The following is a 20,534-nucleotide window of genomic DNA, read 5'->3' as shown; positions in this document are numbered from 1 at the left end:
GCACTGTTCTAGGAGCAAGCCCTGAGCACTGCCAGATGTATCCTGGAAACTAAAACTAAGACAACAATAAACAAAAACTACTCCCCAAATGGTTATTACTTATATGTTAGAAAGCCAAAATTGGAGTTTTATTAAATATAGGCAAATTAAAACATTAAACTAAAGTGAGATATTTTTGCTTTCTGTTGTAGATAAAATCTGGTGCTAGAAAGTCATAGGTTTTCGGGGGCTGGAGTGATAGCACAGCGGGTAGGGCATTTGCCTTGAACGTGGCCAACCCGTGTTCGATTCCCAGCATCCCATATGTTTCCCTGAGCACCACCAGGAGTGATTCCTGAGTGCAGAGCCAGGAGTCAGCCCTGAGCATCGCCGGGTGTGACCCAAAAAGCCAAAAAATAAATAAATAAATAAAGACAATCATAGGTTTTATTTTAGTCAGATGTTGTTGCATAGCAAATTACCCAAAACAAATTGTCTCATAATATTAAACATTTATTTTTTTCTGGTGCTTTGGGCATGTCTTAGCTTGGTGGTCTTGGCCAGGGATGTTGTATCTGAAGCCGGTCTCCGGGGGGGACTCACTCATGTGACTGCAGTGAGGCACGGTTGGTGGCAGGAGGTCCCCGTGCTCCCCAGGCCGGCACTGCACAGACTTGTGGAGTCTCTTCACGACACGCAAGCTGAGGGATAGGAAAGAAGAGTGTAGCCGTGCCTTAGATGACTCAGTTTTAGAAGTTGGGCACCATTACTTCTGCCAGTTTTCCTTCAAAGTGAATCATCTGGGGGTGTAGCTTCTCAATAGAGCACTAGCCTTGCGTGGATGGGGAGACCCTGGGTTTGGGCTCTGGCACTGCGAAAGGTATCACTGTCATCACTGTCATCCCATTGTTCATTGATTTGCTCGAGTGGGTGCCAGTAACGTCTCTATTCATCCCTGTTTCGTGCTAGTGTAGCCCAATGGCGTATTGGAAGCTCTTTCCGGGTTAGGGGAATGAGGACCGTCTTTGTCACTGTTTTTGGCATATTGAGTACGCCACAGGTAGCTTGCCAGGCTCTGCCGTACTGCCAAAGGTTAAAAAAAAAGAAGTGAGCCATTAAGTTCTGCTCATGTTTAAGGAAAGGAAAGGAGACTTTGAAAGAAATATTAGGAATGTATGAACATTTAAAAATTATTGCAATACATTTTTTTTTTTACACTGCATTTTATGCTTGCTGGTCCTGGTGTGCTGAGTCAATAGACTCACCAATTTTCTTCTCTGCCTTTTCCCCCCTAAGTTTATCAATATTCTTTCTTTCTTTCGTTTTGTTTTGTGCTTTGGTTTGCTTTTTGGGCCATACCTGGCGCTGTTCAGGGCTTACTCCGCACTCTGCATTCTGGGATCACCTGTAGCAGGGTTCGAGGGACCATATGTGTTGCTGGAGATTGAACCTCGGTCCATCACCTGCAAGGCAAGAGCCGGACCCGCTGTACAGTCTCTCTGGCTCTAAGTTTACCAAGATTCTTCTGAGGGGCTTTTGCCTGAGAAGTTCTTAAAAAATATTTATTTATTTTTTTCCCCTTTGAGTTATTGGGCTATACTGTGCAGAGCTCAGGGGCTACTCCTGGCTCAGTGCTGAAGAGTGATCCCTGGCAGTGCTCAGGGGACCTTATGTGGATTTAAACCAGGGCTGGTCATGAGTAAACTTCTTTACTATCTCTCCTGCCCCCAAGAAAACTTAAACAAGATATCATGTTGAGTGAAGTAAGACAGAAGAAAGACAAACAGGATGATCTCACTTACTTTTGGAATATAGGATACTGGATGAGAAAATGTATTGCAGTGAAAGGAGAACACTTAGGGGTCAACCTTGACCCCAGTGCTTAGAGAGGAGACAGACAGAGAAGGAAAGAAATCAAGCGGGGGAGAAGAGAACAAGAAGTAACAGGTGAACAGGCATCAGGGCTTCAGTTATCCCAGTGATATGAGTGAGGGCTATAGCCATATATCCAAAACACAGATTCAACTGAACTGAAAACATGAGCTCTAAGCGGCAACTACTGAAACTTTGTAATGTGCCTGTCAAGGTGACAAGTGTGGGTGGAATGAATGTTGGGATGGGGAGGGAATCTGGGAACACTGGTTGTCGACTGGAAGTTGACAGTGGTGGAGGGATTGGTGTTGAACTATTGTATGCCTAAAATGCAACTATCAGTCATTTTGTAAATCATGATCCTTCCTTCCTTCCTTCCTTCCTTCCTTCCTTCCTTCCTTCCTTCCTTCCTTCCTTCCTTCCTTCCTTCCTTCCTTCCTTCCTTCCTTCCTTCCTTCCTTCCTTCCTTCCTTCCTTTTTCTCCTTCTTTCTTTCCTTTCTCCTTTGAGTGTTGCTGCTTTATTGCAAACCTTGCTGCCAGCTCTTTGGCTCTTAAGAGTTGGGCGTTACAGAATGCCAGCATCCCTCCCTTCTTGTGACATTGTAGACCAGTTCTTCCCTTTAGGAGCCTGATTCTCCATCTATAAAGCGAAGATGATCTCCCAGGATTTGTTTTGACCAATTCTGATGTCTCTACCAGTCACAGTTCCCCCTGAAGGTCTTGTTCATTCCTGGGACTCTAGCAGGTGCAGGGCACATGGTGGGCACCCTCAATCATACCTCTTTAATAAAAAAAAAAACCAGATTTAAAAAAAGAAAGAAAACTTAAGTAAGAGCAGACTCCTAACTCTGGATAGTCTTAAATTTAATGGTAAATTTCTTCTTTGAAGTTAAGGAATCTATTTTAGATAATATAGTTTTATTTCATGTTATCTAAGAATTTTTTTTTAAATGTGTATGTGCTCTTCCAACTCAATGCTTATTATATAGTTGGAAACTTTATGGGTGGACTGTTAACAATTTTTTTCTTTTTTTAAAAAAAATATTTAAAAAAATCATTTATTTTTACAAAGCTGTTAATGATTGTATTTCAGTCATACAGTATTCCAACACCCATGCCTCCACCAGTGTGCATTTCCCAGCACCAATGTCTCTAGGCTCCCTACCATCACCTCCCCTCTCCTGCCCCCTACCTGCTTTTCTTCTCTCTCCCAATCTCTCTCTCTCTCTCTCTCTCTCTCTCTCTCTCTCTCTCTCTCTCTCTTGCTCTCTTCTTTTGGGCACTATGGTTTGCAATATCCAGAATATCCCTTACCTGCTATTACAGACTACTGCCACTAGATGGTGGCAGAATCATGCATTTCATCCTTTGCAGCATTTTTGGACCTTTGCTTACATAGGTTTATAGCAAGGTTATCCACGATTATTAATGTGTTTAACACCGTCCAGAACTCACGGCTGTTTCTCCCGGAAGGGAGCATAAAGTGAGGACCCCATAACCATATCACCGAGCTCTGTGCCAGGCTGTTTTCATTCGGGGTGCCCCAGAGGGGAGCGGGTGAGAGCCCTCCCCACCCCAGGGGACCCAGCCCTGGCAGATGACCTCCACAAGCCAACAGCTGCCACGCTCCAGGCCATTTTCCACATCCTCGGGCCGAGCCTCAGATGTGAATGAACATATTCCTAAACATATTCCGACACATCATAAGACACTCCCTACTCATTTTTTCATAATTACCACACCACATTTGATTGGAGGCAAGATGACGCCGATGCCACCCAAACCCCTCACACTCTCCTGAACCCAGCTCACCATCTCGCCTTAGACAATGCACGGCTCAGCACGCCAGGCATGGAACTCTATGGATGATCCCTGCTGGAACTCTATGTGTGGTTCCTGATGGACATCGCCGGCTGTTTTGCAAGATTTGGACAGAATGGTGTCGCTGGGGCACGGAGAAACCGTGGTGGCAGCCACAGCGACAGCGTCATCTGCCCCAGCTGGGCCGAGTCGCAGCACCCTCAGACATAGAGTCGTGATGGCAGTGCACGCAGTGGTTCATCCACTGTTGGGGTGCTGTCAGCCAACCACCGGATGACCTGGGACTTGGTGAAGGTGTTTGACCTGGCACAGACCCTCCGTGATACAGTCATGCTCTGTCAGCTGCTCAACAACCTTCGGGTGCACTCCATAAACCTCAAGGAGATCAACCTGAGGCTGCAGATGTCCCAGGTGCTGCCCAGAGATTCAGGCAGGTGTGTGTTTGTCAGTGTGCAGATCGTTATAACATGCTGGTCGACCAAAAGCTTACATTCAGTAGACTGGGAACACTTGTAAAGATGATTAGAGGCCACCTCCAAAGCCTCTGCCCTTCTCAGAGAGCCCTGCAAGTTACCGAGAATATTCCGCCTGCACGGCAGAGCCTGGCAAGCTACCCGTGGCTTACTTGATATGCCAAAAACAGTAATAAAGATGGTCTTCATTCCCCTGATCCTGAAAGAGCCCCCAATACGCCATCAGGCTATGCTAGCACGTGACAGGGACGAATGGAGACGTTACTGGCGACTGCTCGAGCAAATCAATGAACAATGGGATGAAAGTGATACAGTGATTTAAATGTAAAAGTAATTAACTAAATAAGGCATACAGATGGCAGATAAACTTTGAGAAATGTTCTTTGTCTTTTATCATTGGGGAAATTCCAATCAAAACCACAGTGAGGGCCAGGGAGATAGTTGAAAGGGTGGAGCACATGTCTTGCATGTACAAGGTCCCAAGTTCAATCCTTGACATGGGCTAATCTTTGGGAACTATACCAGGTGGAGCCCTGATGGTGCTGCTGGTCTGAGCACCACCAAATCACCAAATCCTGTGGCTGGGAGTGACCCTTGGGGCCTGTAGCTGGGAGGCCCTGACTGAAAAACAAAGCAGAAGCCCTACTATGAATACTACATTACTCCTGTTACAGTGATGTTCATTCTAAAAGCCAAGAACCAGGGCCACAGGGATTATGTAGGGGTTAAGGGATTTGCCTTGCAAGTGGCTGATTCCAGTTCTGCCATATGGTCCTCCAAAGCACTGCCTGACCACAGAGCCAGAAGTAGTCCCTGACTACCACCAGGCGTGGTCCTAAAACCTAAATAAAGAAATGAAAGTCAATAAGCAATAAGTGTGGGTGAGGATGTGGAAGAAAGGGACCCTCTTACACTGTCGGTGGGAATATGAAACGATGAAACCACTGTAAAAACAGTCTCAGGGTTTCTCAATGAATTAATAATAGGACTACCACATGGCTCAGCAATTCCACCTCTGGGTATTTATTTAAAGAATTTAACAACACTAATTTAAAAAGGTAGCTGCACTGCAGTGTTGTTCCAAAATAGCTAAGATGAGGAAACAACAAAAGTGCTTGTTGACAGATAGTGGATGAAGAATATGTGGTGATACATGCACATCATGTAATACTACTAAACTGTAAAAAAAGGTGGAATTTGCCATTCCGGGCATCATGGCTGGAACCTAAGGGGATTATATTAAGTAAAGTAAGTCAGAGAGACGGACAGATACTGTCTGATTTCACTCAGGGGGAAGATAAAAGAATCAAGGAAAAACATCAAAACAAAAACAGTCTTAGATGCTGACGGCAAAATAGTAATTATATGTACACGGAAGAGAATGGAGGCAGGTCGGTGGACAGGTTGTAGGGGTCTGTTGGGTGATGGTGATGGGAGCTCAGCCTTCGTGTGCATGGTACGGCTCAGCACATGGTGAGGTGTGAAGTTGTGCAGCGAAAACTTAGACAATCATTACCTCAGCAGACAAGCTAGGAATGATGATACAAGTTCATGGGCACATAATTGGACTGAAGGAAGGTTAATCCACAGATACTTTTTATTTTTTAAGTTTTAGAACAATTTAAGTTTTAGAGTAAGAATAATTTAGAATTAGGGTTTAGCAGAATTTTTAATATTTACCACTGACCTTTCTCTAATTCTGAATCTCTGCAGAAGTCATAGGCCATTTAGGGCTTGTGAGCCACTTGGTGACTTGAGACTGTCAGCACCTTCACTGTTCATGAGTGGCACATTTCCTCCTTTCTCTTCAGTGGTGGGGCTTTCCAGGCTGCATACAGAGAGTATTTCTATTTATGCTTTTTATTAAAAGCAAAAATATCAACATATATTGTATTTATACAAGATTCATTACAGCCGGCATGGCATGGTTGCATTATGAACCCTTGAGAGCCTGTGAATCAGTATAAGAACCAGATTAATGCAAAACCTCTTGAAATGGATGGTGGGCTCCTCGCTGGTCCTGTCTTCGGCTTCTTGTTGGGAGGTGACCTCTACCTGGAATCTGTCCCATTGCTCTGCTTTCCCCATGGAGTGTTCTAGGCCTGTAGTTTTCCTTTACAGTCTACACACTGACTCAGGAAATAGAGCAGCATTTTAGTTAGGTTAGACCTACAGAAGTGTGAGATGATGAGTAGGTACTGTATGCGCTTTGCTAAGTTCGTGGTCATTTGTCACACCAGATCATAGTACGGTTATGAATGAAAATGTCTGATAATTCGCATTGTCCAATACTTGTTTATGGTTAAAAGACCAAAGCTGGAATCCCAGATCTAAGATACAAATTAGACTGGAGGAGATAAGGAGTTAGACAACCAGTAGAATAAAATTAGACCGAGTTTGGAGAGGACAGAAAGAATAAAGCGGGTAAGAATGAATCTGGAAACATTCTGCTCTTTTTTTTTTTTTTTTTTTGGCTTTTTAGGTCACACCCGGTGATGCACAGGGTTTACTCCTGGCTCATGCACTCAGGAATTACTCCTGGCGGTGCTTGGGGGACCATATGGGATGCTGGGAATTGATCCCGGGTCGCCCATGTGCAAGGCAAATGCCCTACCCGCTGTACTGTTGCTCCAGCCCCTCTGCTCTCATTTTTGAAGCTTCTCTTTCCTGACTCAATTCCCCAACTTACTTATCACAGGGGTTTCTGTTTGTTTGTTTGTTTGGGGGCCATACTGGGAGGTCTAAAGCTACTTCTGGTGGTGTTTGGGAGGACCATATACCATGGCTGGGAAAGAACCAGGGTCAGCCACAAGCAAAGCAAGTGCCTTAACCCTGTGTAGTATCTCCAACCCTATCATCAGTTTTGAGTTTTGTGAACTTCATTGAATCTGCGTATATTCGGTTAAAACCGCAAAATTAAAGTGGATCCAGAAATAGAAGTGGCTGAGGAGAAAACAAAAGAGAAATTAATTTCTGCAGAATTACTAGTGAGAATGGCTGTATATGTAAATTCCAATATTGTGTGGATTGTAACGTGCAACCTGCGATTATAGTAATCTGCTATAAAAAGTCAATTGTGACATTGCCAGTAACTATGTTTGAAATTCCATCTTTACAAATTATGTTAACGCAGAGATTAAGTCATACACAGCAGCCTTCGCATATGAAATCTACAGACCAGATCATTATTTCTTGGGCCTTTCATTATCTCTCTCTCAGGAGCCCTCATATATATATGTGTGTGTGTGTGTGTGTGTGTGTGTATTTTTTTTCTCTAACCACCACCCACCCCCATGATCTTTTCTTATCATAGATATATTGTCAGTCTATGGGTAGGACTATCTGTACCTTATGTATAAAAATTGAAACTCCCCTTACTTCAGTCGTAGGGACATTATCACCCCTGCTGAGAATGCACGATCAAGATAATTAATGTGCGTAGGTAAAATTAAGGTTGTACTTAAGGGGATCATTAAAAAAAAGGTATTTTTCATTTTGTAATGAAGAGATTATAGGACTCAGGAAGTGGTTTAGGGCACCGGAGAGATAGCTCCCCAGGCTGAGTGCCTGCTTTGCATGTGGGAGGCACCGGTTTGATCCCTGGCACTGCATAGTCCCCCAGGCACCTCCGGGAGCAAACCCCAAGCACAAGCACAGAGCCGGGAGTAGCCTCTGAGCATCGCCAGGTGTGGCCCCAAATCCACCCACCCACCCACACATACACAAGAAGTGGTTCAAATGCTTGTCAACAAAGAGAGTTGTGCCATCCGCCTATCTTACTTAGTTCGAGACTTCCTCTGCAAGAGTAAGCCTGTGATGTACTGCCAAATCTGTAACATTTAAGATTATACTAGATTCTTGCTCCAAATCACTACAAGCAAAGGAGAGCATTTCTCCCCGCTCCCCCGCTCCCCACCACACACACACACACACACACACACACACACACACACACACACACTCACACACACAACATTTCTGTGCTTTGTTCATGAGCACAGGAGAACTGGTGCCTGTCCTCCTCGAGGGAGCCACTTGGCTTTGGGAGACACTGTCCCACCTCTCCCTAAAGGGAGAGAGGGTCCTGTGTTGGTTGCTCTCCTGATTTTTTCTTTTCATTTTTCCGTATTTCCTTCGAATAGTTAAATAGCACAGGTGCCTCCGCCCTCGATCATCAGCTGGGTTAGCTGTGACAAGATCCCAGGAGATAGTAAAGCAGGATGGTAAACTCAGACACCTACCCAGGGCTAGACTATAAATAACAGAAATATATAAACAATGTGGTAGAAGGCAGCAGTGCCTCACTGGCCCGTGGTCGTGGCTTCCTCGGCTGAGGACCTCAGCAGACTCCCGTCTTCCTTGCTTGTGGGTCTGGAGATGGGCCAGCGTGGGTCTCATCTCCTTCAGCCACGGTCATGTTCACATCTGCTCCATGGCCAACAGCATAGGTAGGAAAACTGGGGAGAGATATCTTAATTTTTTATTTTGGGGGGTGAGGGAGAGAGGGTTGGGCCATATCCATCTGTGCTCAGGGCTTATTCTTGGGGGGATTCAGGGGACCATATGTTGCACGGAGGTCAAACCTGGGTCAGCTTGCATGCAAGGCAAATGCCTTATCCACTGTGTTATTGCTCCGGCCCTCCAAAATGTTACTGTTTTTAAACAATGTGGGATGGCATGGTCCCAGCAATCTCTTTTAGGGGGCTGGCACACACCTGGCAATGTTCCAGGGCGACTCCCAGTTCAGTAGTGTCTGAGGTTGCCCCCTTCAGTGTCTGGAGGACCATGTGGTGCTCGGGATGAACCCGGGCCTCCTGCACGTATAGCATGTGCATTGCCCTTCGGGCTATTTCCCAGGCCTTCCGGAGGGATTTCTAACTGCTGTTATTTGACTAGGTCTGCTGATATGATAGGTTTTTAATTTTTTTTTTTGTGCCCAATATTTTGAAAGGCACGATAACTAGGCCTCTATCCTAAGACAAACACTTAACATATGGGGTTTGATTGGATCGTTGCTCCCTGTTCTTTATTGCTTCTGAATTTAGAACACACATCTGATTTTCCATAAAGGTTTCATAAAGTGTTTTATACCACACATGTTCTAGGACTATTAACTGAGTGGGTGTGTCATGTGATGCTGTTCAATTATTTACTTAGCTGTGCAGTTTGAGCTCTGTGCCATTTCTGTGTCTTCTTTTCTCTGCTCAGTTCTCCTTCTTCCTCTTCCTCCTTCCTTTCCTTGTTTCCATTGAAAAAAAGCAGTTTTGAAATATGAAATGAGAGGGAAGGGAGGAGAGATTTCAAGATATAAACTCTCCCTCATGTTGATGTAACTGAAGGGCATAGTTGCTTTTACAAGGTAGAGTTCTCCCTGACCGTTTCTGATAGTCGTCAGCTTTATTTAGAATTTATGGAGTTGATTATTGTTTTCTTTTATGCCCCCCCCTCCTCCCTTCCCGTTGTTGCTGGATGTAGTTGCCACGGAAGGGATGGGAAGGGGAGGGTTGTTGTACACCTGGTTTCAGTTCTGCCCACCCAGGTGCATTGCTCAGATCCCATACTTTAGTTGTAGTGATTATTGGGGCCACGGTGGTGCTCACGCATGTGCCTGCTGGGAGTTGCACCTTCCACTTGTGGCACTTGGATTTCATTGTGTGGGTCGCGCACTCCATTGTGTGGGTGTCTGCAACAGCAGAGACGCAGGGACCACACTTGGCACATGTGGGCATCTCTGGGGACCTAACTCATGACCTCACACTTGCAAGGCAGGTGATTTTACCATAGTGTCAGATCCTGCACTTGACTTGGTGGAATTTTAAAAGAATTCTGTAGGTCTGAAGACCTAATCATATTTCTATGTAGTTGTGAGTAAATGAAGGTAAATAGATTTATAATGTTAGTTCAGTTTCCACATGATCTCTTCACGGATAACCTGACTGTCCTTCAGCAAATTATTTTTTGGTTTGTTGGTTTTTGTTGTTTGGGCCTCACTGACTGTGTTTGGGTGCTACTCCTGGCAGTACACAGGATCAAGCTCAGGCCCCCCCACCTAGGAAGCATGTGCTCAGTCCTTTGAGTGATCTTTCTAGCCTCTCGGCAAATTTTTTTTTTTTTTTTGGTCACACCCAGCAATGTTGGGGGTTTACTCCTGGCTCTGCACTCAGAAATCACTCCTGGTGGTGCTTAACCATAGAGGATGCCAAGGATCCACCCCAGATGGCCACGTATAAGGCAAATGCCCTACTGTTGGACGATGGCTCTGGCTTCCCTCAGCAAAGTATTGACTTGGCACGTTGCCCTTTCTTGTTGCTCTCATCGCTAATGTGGGGTAGTTGATTTGGTAATGTGGTGGGTCATTGTTATTTGGTTTTATTTTTGGGCCATTCCTTAGGGATTACTTCTGGCAGTGCTCAGTCATACATGGTGCTACGGATCAAACCTGGTTTGGCTGCATGCAAGGCAAATGACTTCCCCCCTGTACTGTCTCTCTGGTTTTGGGTCTTAATAGGTATAGACTTCACATTCATCTCTACCGTGTAAGATTAAAAGTCTAGGGTTCATTTTTCACTTTAGTAAAATCATTAGACTTTCTTTCCTTGGGAATAATTCTCTTTCCTCTTTAAAACAATTATTAATCTTTTATTTCTTGTTAGTATTCCAGTGATCATCATTTCTGGTTATTTTCTTTCACTTCTTTTTCTGTTTCTCAGGCAGAGATGTTGAAACTCCAGCTCTGACTATATGAAGTAGATTGTATCTTACTGGGGTTGTCTCTGTGCAAAATGTGGTATCACTCTGAGTTTCCAAGAAGCAAATAACTCAGACTATTCTGGTTTGGCATGTTCTCTCTTTCTTACCACCATTGGAGTTGAACCTGGGAACTGAACACAACTTGAAATTTTGTGGTTTGGCTGCTAGAGTTCAGAGCTAAACTTTCTGAAGTTAAAAATTATTAATGTTGAAATGTTTCAAGCCGCTAAATAAACCTAAAAAAAATAATGAAATGTAACTGTAGCCAGCCCATAAAAATTGCATGTAACACTACTTTTAATTTATTTTTTTGGCCACATCCAGTGTTGCTCAGAGGGGCGACTCTTGATCTGTGCTGGGGTGTCACTCCAGGTGGTGCCATGGATCAAGTGGGGTTGACTGCATGCAAGGCACGTGCCTTAACCTTAGAACTATCTCTCTGGCCTACTACCATTATTTATTATTTTTTTAGAAGATAGAAAGTAAGGGTAAAATTTTTGAAGAGAAATTGATATTGCTAAAGATTTCCAAAATTAAAGTTCCTATAGTTTAATTATCATCCATCTTTTGATGCAAAGCTAAAAAAATACCTGGCACAGACCGGAAATTTTTGTTTGTTTAATTTTGGTCCATACCCAGCAGTGCTCAGGGGTTACTCCCAGCTCAGTGCTCAGGGGTCACTCCTAAAAATTGCTCAGGGGACCACGTGGTCCAGGGAATCCAACCTGGGTTTCCTGCATACGTTCATGCATACCATATGCGTGTTCCTTGAGCTATCTCTTTACCCCCAGAAATCTTATCCTGTGTATGTGGTTTTTGGGCCACTCATAGTGATGCTCAGGAACACTACCAGTGGTACTTGGACCAAGAGCTGCTAAGAGTCAAATTTGGGCCTCCTGCGTACAAAGCATGCATTCAACTGTTGAGCTGTCTCTCTGGCCTCAATCCCCCAAAATCTTTTTATTTATTTATTTTTATTTTCTTATTTACTTATTTTTATTATGTTATATGAAATGCCCAGAACCCTTATGTTATATGAAATGCCCAGGACCCTTCATGAATGTCCTTTTGTTCCATCCTGTCCACCACAGCATTCCTCCTCACCTACTTCTCCTCATTGTTGGTATTCTCAGTTCTGTAGTACAGAGCCAGGGGTTAGTTATAATTGTTGCTCTTGTCTTATTTCTCTATGTACTGGGTGAGTGAAAACATCTTATATTTGTCCAGCTCCTTCTGGCTTATTTTGCTTAGTATGGTATTTTACAATTCCATCTGAGTTGCTGCAAAGTGGGCTAGAGAGATAGCATAGGGTTAAGGTGCTTGCCTTGCCTGTGGTAGATTTATCCAGTTCTATCCCTGGCATTACAGATGGTCCCCTGAGCCTTGGGAGGAGGGATCCCTGGGCACAGAATCAGCAGTAAGTCCTGAACACTGCCACGTGTGGCTCAAAAAAAACAACCAACCAACCAAGTTGCTGCAAACTGCATGATTTCATCATTTCTCATGACCACTTAGTATTTCATCGTGTATTTAGTACAAGTGAAGAGAATTAAGAAAATTGTAAGGGGAAAAATCTGATTAGTCCTATGAAAGTTTAAAAATCAGTTTTATCCTTAGAAGAAATTCATTAAAAAATATGACATTATAGATACTGCATACGTATCTGATTAATAAGGGTTGTAATAAAAATCTGTATAGATATTAAATGACAACACCTGATCAGATATAGACAAATCAGTATAAGTGAAACATTAATTTGTTATTGAAAATGTATAAAATCTCTTGCAAGCTAGGAGTAAACAAACCTTTATTAATCTAGTAGAGGGCAACCATAAATTCCGTGGGTGAGGACCATACTCACTGCCAAGTGCTGAGACGTTTGTCTTGTCTTTATTTTCGTTTTTTTAATTTTATAAATTTTATAAAATGAATAAAATTTTATTTTATTCATTTTTTTGTTTTCTTGAGCCACACAGAACAGTGCTTAGGGCTTATTCCTGATTGGGTTCAGGGGATTGTATGGGGTACCAGTGATTGAACCTGGGTTGGCCTCATGTAAGGCAAGTAAGTGCCTTATCCACTATACACTCTCTGACTCCTTGTCTTTATCTTTAAAGAAGTTCCCTTAACACTTGCAAAATGGTTTCAAGACATGAATTCCCTTAGCTGTTGCCTGTCCCTGACACTCTGTTTTATTCCTTTGAATCTATGTGATAATCTAGCTGGAGAGAGTATTCTTAGTGAGGTGTTCATTTCATTGAGTTTTTGTGCTATATTCTTCCATTCTCTTCTGGCTCATAGGATCTCATTTGATAAGTCTGCTGCAAATCTTATGCCATTTTCTTGTATGTAAGTTCTTTTTTTGATTTTGCTGCTTTCAAAATTTTGTCTTTGCTTTTTTAAATTCTGAGTACAATTTGTCTTAGAGATTTTCTATTTGAGTCTATTTTCTCTGGGACCCTTAGAACCTCTTGGATCTAGGTGCCTGTGTTCCTCAACTCCGGGAAATTCTTACCTGTGATTTCTTTAACTATTGGTTCTTCATTGAATTCTCCTCTCTCTTCTTCAGGGGTTCTGATCATTCTTACATTGTTTCTTTTGAGTCATCCCACAGTTCTTAATGTGCTTTTTATTTCTGTTCAGTCTTCTTGTTTTTTAGGGGTTTCTCACATCTCATCTTGGAGCTTCTTGATCTTTTTTCTCAGCAACTGTTATTCTGCTGCTCAGACCTTCTGCTGAATTTTTTTTTTTTAATCACCTACCATGCTTTTGTTTCTATTATTTCAGCGTGTTGTTTTCTCCTTTCTGTTCTTATACTTTCTTGAGCTTTGTTTTCTGTGCTATTGTTTCTTTGAGCACACTGAAAAGCCTTACCACGATGTCCCAAAAGCCATTCTCTGAGAATTTACAGAGCTGGTGGGTGTTGGTGGAGCTTCGGAGCTACATCTTTTTGCTCACTGAACCTGATGGGCTTTTATGCTGTCTTTCCTGTCGGGTCTGCAGAGCTCCTGCTCTGGTAAAGGGGTGAATCTTTGTGGTTAGTCCCCCTGGGAGTCTCTGAGGGATTAGACTGGGAGTTGCTCTTTTCCTGCCCTGCCTCTTTTCACCCAGCACCAGGAAGTCTAATTGTGAGCAGTGTGAGCGTTGATGAGTGGAGAGGTCAGGAGCCATGTATGTGGCTGCATGCTTTAGGAGTTGTGGAGCTGGGCCCATTCACTTAGAGGATGTCAGGTGTGGCAGCTGTTGGGACCTAGTCAAAAGGGCGAGGAATCCTCCAGGTCCAAAAGGGTCCTGAAAATGTCACCTGAGAGGGTGGGTTGGGCAAGCAGAGGTTCAGATGTGGGGCTTGATATCTTGGCTTTTGATTTTAATGTTGCCAGTTGTTACTCGTTTTCTCTTTGGGTTACAAAGAGCTATGCTCAGAGTTTCCTTCTGGCTTACGCAGGCAGGGATCACTCTTGGTGGGGTTTTGGGAACCATATCCCGGGTGCCAGGGATCAAACCTAGGTCAGCCCTACGCAAAGCAAGCACCCTACCTGCTACACTGTCTCTTTGGCCTGATGTTTGATTTTAAATCTCTAGTTTGTTTATATAGACTTGGTCAATAAAAATTTTTAAAGATGCCAAAGTTTATTTAATTTATGAATGGGCAGAGGGAGGCTAGAGGCTACATCGTGATAGTATAGCGTAGTGTTGTGTAGTATCGTAATAGTAAGCCTGGTTATACAACATCTAAACTAGCCCCTGTAACGTTCTTCCAACTTGGGTTGGAAAGATATTGTGGGGTTTAGGGGCTTGCGCTGTGCACTTCTGGTTTCCATCGGATCCCTGACACCCATACAGTGTTCCAAGCTCTGCCAGGAGCATTCTGTGAGCACAGAGTCAGGAGCACTGCTTGATGTGCTACCCACCCAATTTCTTACAACTTTTCTGTTGCCTCATCCCTAGACAGCCTGTTGGTAGTAAAAAGAAGTTGATGTTATATTTGTGTGAGGAATGCTTCAGTAGATTGTTAAATTTAATTAAAAATCTGATTGGTAGGACTGAGCACATGACTTGAGTGTATGAAACCCTGGGTTCAATCCTTATCTCTCCCCACCCCACCCCACCCCCCCAAAAAAGGAAAATCTGATTTTGGTGAAGTATATAGTTTTAATAATATGATATTGAGAGGGGAGTGGCCACAAAAGCCTCATTGAGAGCGTCTATGGTCACCTAAGAGTTGGTTTTAAAACTCTTTTTATGGTTCTAAAAGATTTGTTGAACTAAATCACAGGTACTTTTTTAAAAAAAATGAAATGACAAGATAATGTTGAATTTAAAATGACATGTGGCTATATGACAGTGGCTGTGTACAGTTATATAACAGGTTGGAAATCAAGCAGCCCATCAAGCATGTGCAAATTCTCTTCCAAGTAAAGTGCTAGCGTGTGTAAGAAAGCATGGAAATACTGTAGAGAACTGTCCTTTGTTGTTGATTCCGCTTGTTGCACGCTTGGTGCTGTGTGTGCGGACATGGTCGTAGAGCACTGGAGACCCTATACTTTTAGTTTTGGGGATTGCAGTACCATCAGAGGATACACTCGGCGATGTGGGGGCAGTGATGCAGAGAAACCTGTATCTTCAGCTCTGCAAGGGCACATCTCTGGGCTCTTAACTGTCTTCTTAAAAATAGAGATTAATACACAGGGAATGTTTCATAAAAATCTCTGCAGCTATGTCTCTTTTACCGTATCGTTTTCTTGGTTTTGGTTTTTGAGTCACACCTGACTTGGTGCTTGGGAGTTAGGTCACCCTTAGTTGTATTTGGGAGACAACATGGTGCTGAGGATTGAACTCGGGTCTCCAGGGAGCAAAGCATGAGCACTTGCTCCTTGAGCCCTCTCTGGCCCCTATCATATGGCTTTTATTCTTAGTGATGTGTGTCTTATGGAAAGTTTGTAAGTGCACTTTAAAAAAAAATTTTTACATTATTATTGTGACAATATTTTGCATTATTGCAATTTTTTTTATTGTTGAAAGATCTTTCAAGTAGTTTGTTGATTTCTAAAATAATCATCTTGTCTTTTTAGAAAGGTATTCTTTGTAAGAACAGTTGACTGACACAAGGGAAATAAAAGATTTTTAACCAGAGTTCAACAAAAACTTAGAAATTATGAAAGGTAATGAAAAAAAATAGTAGATTTGTAAGTATAGCATATTATACATTTGCTTAATTTTAGTCCTTGTGTTTTGCACTAATCCCTTTCTTAGTGTAAAGCCATTATATTTAAGTGTGAAATAAATGGAATTAAGAACCTAGCATTTTAGTTACTGAATTACAAAGTATTTAAATCAGTGTTTCAAAATGATTTAATTTTACTTGTTATTTTCATTATTGTCATTGTTCCATTGAACATGTCAAAACATTTTTATGAGTAAAAGTATTTGTAAAGTATGTAACTTTTTTTTTTTTTTGCTTTTGGGCCACATTCATCTATGCTTGGGGGTCATTCCTGGATTGGTTTTTGGTACCTAGTGGTGCTTGGGAAACCACAAGTTTCTGTGGCTCGAAACTGGGGCTTTTGCTCCAGGCATTTGGGCTTTCTCCCTGGCACAAAGTATTTTAAAAAGACAGATGTATTTTTAAATTTTTAATCCCTACCTTATGTGACCGAGAGTATACTGCCCACATGGCAGAGTCTGGCAAGCTACCCGTGGTGTATTTGATATGCCAAAAACAGTAACAACAAGTCTCACAATGGAGACATTACTGGTGCCCGCTCGAGCAAATTGATGAACAAGGGCATGATAGTGCTGCTTTATATGACATACTCTATGAGTATGTCAACAAAAGAGTATGTATGTAACAAATTACATATATTCGAGGGTAACAAATTACATATATTTGAGGATAACATTAAAGTGTTTTGGTTTTTTTTTTTGTCAGAGTATATAACCAAAGTAGTTAGGAGACCTCTTTTCTTTTTTCACTGATAATTCATGATCCAACAAACTGTTATTGGTCATTGTCACTGTCACTGTCATCCTGTTGCTCATGGATTCTCTTGAGCAGGCACCAATAACATCTCTATTGTGAGACTTGTTGTTACTGTTTTTGGCATATTGAATACGCCATGGAGAGCTTGCCAGGCTCTGCCGTGCGGGCGGGAAACTCTTGGTAGCTTGCCGAACTCTCGAGAGGGACAGAGGAATCAAACCCTGGTCGTCTGTGTGCAAGGCAAATGCCCAACCCTCTGTGCTATCGCTCCAGCCCACTGTTATTGGTAGAGGCAATTATTTATCCTTAAGATTGAAATTACTGTTTTAGAGATTATAATCAGAACTAGTTTCTTTTTTTTTTCTTTTTGGGTCACACCCGTCAACACACAGGGGTTATTCCTGGTTCTGCACTCAGGAATTACCCCTGGCGGTGCTCAGGAGACCATATGGGATGCTGGGAATCGAACCCGGGTTGGCCGCGTGCAAGGCAAACGCCCTACCCGCTGTGCTATTGCTCCAGCCCTGAACATAGTTTCTTTTTCTAAAAGTTGAAGTAACATTGCACTATAAAATCTAAGTTTCAGGTATAACATATTGTGTCTAACGTGTGAGCCATAGGTTTTTAAATAGTGAGCTTTGATAAATGAAGTTTGCCGTAGTTTGAATTCTGAAACTGGTTTTCAAAATGTAGAGCAGCATTGAACTTGCAGAAGTTGTTAGAAATATGGAGCCAGAGAGATGTTTGCCTTGCACGAGGGTGTTTGCAAGAGGGTGTTTGCCTTGCATGAGACCCACCTGGGTTCAATCCTTGGCACCCCATGTGGTCTCCTGTGTTTGCTAAGAGTGATCCCTGAGTGCAGTCAGGAGTAAGCTCTGAGCACCCTCAGGTGTGGTTCAATAACAGCTGCAGCAGCAACAACAGTAACAACAACAGCAATAAAAGCCCCCCAAACAAGAGAAACCATAAAAAACAAAGAAGTTGTTAGAAGAATAAAATCTCAGGCGTATCTTGAATCATTAAATTAAATACTCTGAGAACTACAAACCTAAATAATTTAGAGTCAAATTCTCTCTTACATTTTTCCTACTCTGTGGTATATCTGAGATTCTATCTTCATATCTATAGTATGGCTTAGCCTTAGCTGATTTTCCCCCCATCTCTACCTGAGATCTTTGTCTCTCCTTCCTTCTATTAGTTTCTCTTCTTCCTACTATAAAAATTATCATTGATGTTATTCTAACAAGAGGGATAGTGTTAAAATTTTGGGTACTATAGTGAATGTGACAAATTGTCTATGTCATAGTGGCTGTTTTACATATTTTAAGATCAATTTTTAAAAACTTTTTATTTTCAGGTGGATCTAAATACACATGGGATTTAGCTTTGACCAGCTTGTGTTTATACAAGTAACTTTGTCTTTTTATTTAGATTATAGGTCCTTCCATATGTATCCTCTTGATTTCAAATTTCATAATCTCAGGATAACTTTCAACCAAATAAAAATTCAAAGCATACACTAAAGTATATATCACCTAAGTTCAAAATCAGTTAAATTTTGTTATATTTACTTTATTTCTTTCTGCACAAGCTTACACTTTTTTCTGTTGAACTACTTAAAAATAAATGGTAAACATTAGTTCCTTTACCCTGAAATACTGTACTTTAAAGATAAAGATTAGTGTAGCCTACAATAGGACCAATTCTGAATTGTTCTAAAAATCTATTTATAGTAAATAAACCAATTATTAAAAACTGAAATATTTCAAGAGTCTGCTATAATATTTTTGCTACATTCCACTGTGCTCAGGGCTTACTCCTGCCGGGGTTTGAGGGACTGTATAAGGTACCGAGGATTGAACCAGAGATCAAGAGTCTTACCCACCGGACTCCTGCTATAAACGTTTTAATAAGAAGAAGGTATAGAACTCCAAATTGTGACTGTATAAGTGAATCCTTTATCCCTCTTCAACCTAATTATTTCATCTGAACTACAGATTTGAGCTTTTCTCCTTTCTCCTGAGGATGGTATAGAAAGAAGTACCAGTCCACATACATAGGAATCACTTAATGTAGGTTGAAGCACCGAATACAAGTGGATTAATTTTTCTGGAAACGCAGGTTCCTTGGATGGTCTGGCAAGTTTTTAAAGGGATTTTGCTTTGACCAGCTTGTGTTTATATAAGTGACTTTCTCTTTTTATTTAGATTACAGGTCCTCCAGGTTGTGGAAAGACCCAGTTTTGTATGATGATGAGTGTTTTGGCTACATTACCCACCAGCCTGGGAGGATTAGACGGAGCTGTTGTGTACATTGACACGGAGTCAGCCTTCAGTGCTGAGCGGTAAGCGGTGTCATTGTTTTCCATTACAGCATTTTGTTTTTGTAATCTACGTGCAGCATGTAGCATATTCAAACAGCCTACTTGTACTTTTTTCTTCTGTAAAGACAGAATACTAATACGTTTTAAATGAGTTCTCCTAAAATAGAAACAAAATGCATTTTCTTTTCGTCTTTTCTGTCCCCCTCTTCATTAGTTCAGATGCAGTTCCTTGATAAGTTGTGATTCATAGAAACTAGAAGAAAAGCTCAAAAAAAAGGGGGAAATATTGTAAGTAGAAAAAGGAGATGGGGAAGATTGATATAAAAAGACAAAAGGTAAACAGCTTTGTAACGAATTTCTAGTTGGGCATAGAGTGTTAGTGAATGGAAAACAATCAAAAATTTTGACACTTGTTCATTTTTGGATCACGCCTGGTGGCCCTCCTGAGATGTCGCTTCTGGCATTGCGTAGGTCCTATATTGCATTGGGGACTGAATGTAGGCTTCCTACATGCAAAGCGTGTGCTCCAGACCATAGAACTGTCTCTGGCCCTCAAGACATTTTTTGATTGACCTAGAAATGCTTCCACTTTAAACGTTATAGTTTCAAACTTTAAATTTTAAAATAATATGATATTAAATGTAAGCAATACTATGAGAATAAGTGCTGGAAAAGGGCAAAGACTTAACATTCTATGAGGAGTGAAGCATCTATCACCTGTGTAGTTAGGTACCAAGAGGTTTTCAAACTTATACAGCCTACCAGCCTTTTCTTTCAAAAGGTAAAATCACTTAGAAGGAAATCTACTTTCTTCAAGAGATTAGATATAAAGTGCTGCTCAACTGCCTTTGAGGCATTTACCATCCCCTTTGGATGGTTACAGCATCCCCTGGGGAGAGAATTACCCACTTGGGGAAACACTGATCTATACATTTGACCAATAAGCCTGGTTCCTTCCTCCCTGGTTTTGATTGACATTCATAAGTAAGAGTACTGATAGAGATGAAAACTGATTCCATTTGTTTTGTTAGTTAAAATATAGATGTAGTACTTTGAATCTTTAACTATATCACTGTGATTCAGATCTCTCCAGTATTTCTTTCTAAAGAGTACTATTTAGTTCAGAGTACATCACCTATTAAGTAAGTTTTAAATAGATTATTTGACCTATAACTTACTTGTTGCATTTCTTGGTTTTCTGTTAAGGATATGACCCTCATTTTCGAGCTCTTTGAGTTTGTTATATCTTTTTTCTTTTTTTATTTTGGGCTACACCCAGCAGTGCTTAGGGCTTACTGTTGGCTCTGAGCTCAGGGATCACTCCTGGAGGACTTG

At 41.8% G+C, this 20,534-nt stretch overlaps 1 protein-coding gene across 2 annotated transcripts in view; it reads left to right on the top strand.

Annotated features, from left to right (window-relative positions):
- The window catches only part of RAD51B (RAD51 paralog B), a 643,620-nt gene that overhangs the window by 11,274 nt on the left and 611,812 nt on the right, over window positions 1–20,534 (top strand). For both annotated transcript variants that reach the window (XM_055132312.1, XM_004612334.2), the window contains exon 5: window positions 19,084–19,220. In XM_055132312.1, the coding sequence (XP_054988287.1) occupies window positions 19,084–19,220 (137 nt within the window). The remainder of the gene's footprint in view (window positions 1–19,083; window positions 19,221–20,534) is intronic.

Source organism: Sorex araneus, chromosome 3, assembly GCF_027595985.1.
Source record: "Sorex araneus isolate mSorAra2 chromosome 3, mSorAra2.pri, whole genome shotgun sequence".
Taxonomy (NCBI): Eukaryota; Metazoa; Chordata; class Mammalia; order Eulipotyphla; family Soricidae; genus Sorex; species Sorex araneus.
This window is presented reverse-complemented; position numbering and strand designations above follow the sequence as displayed.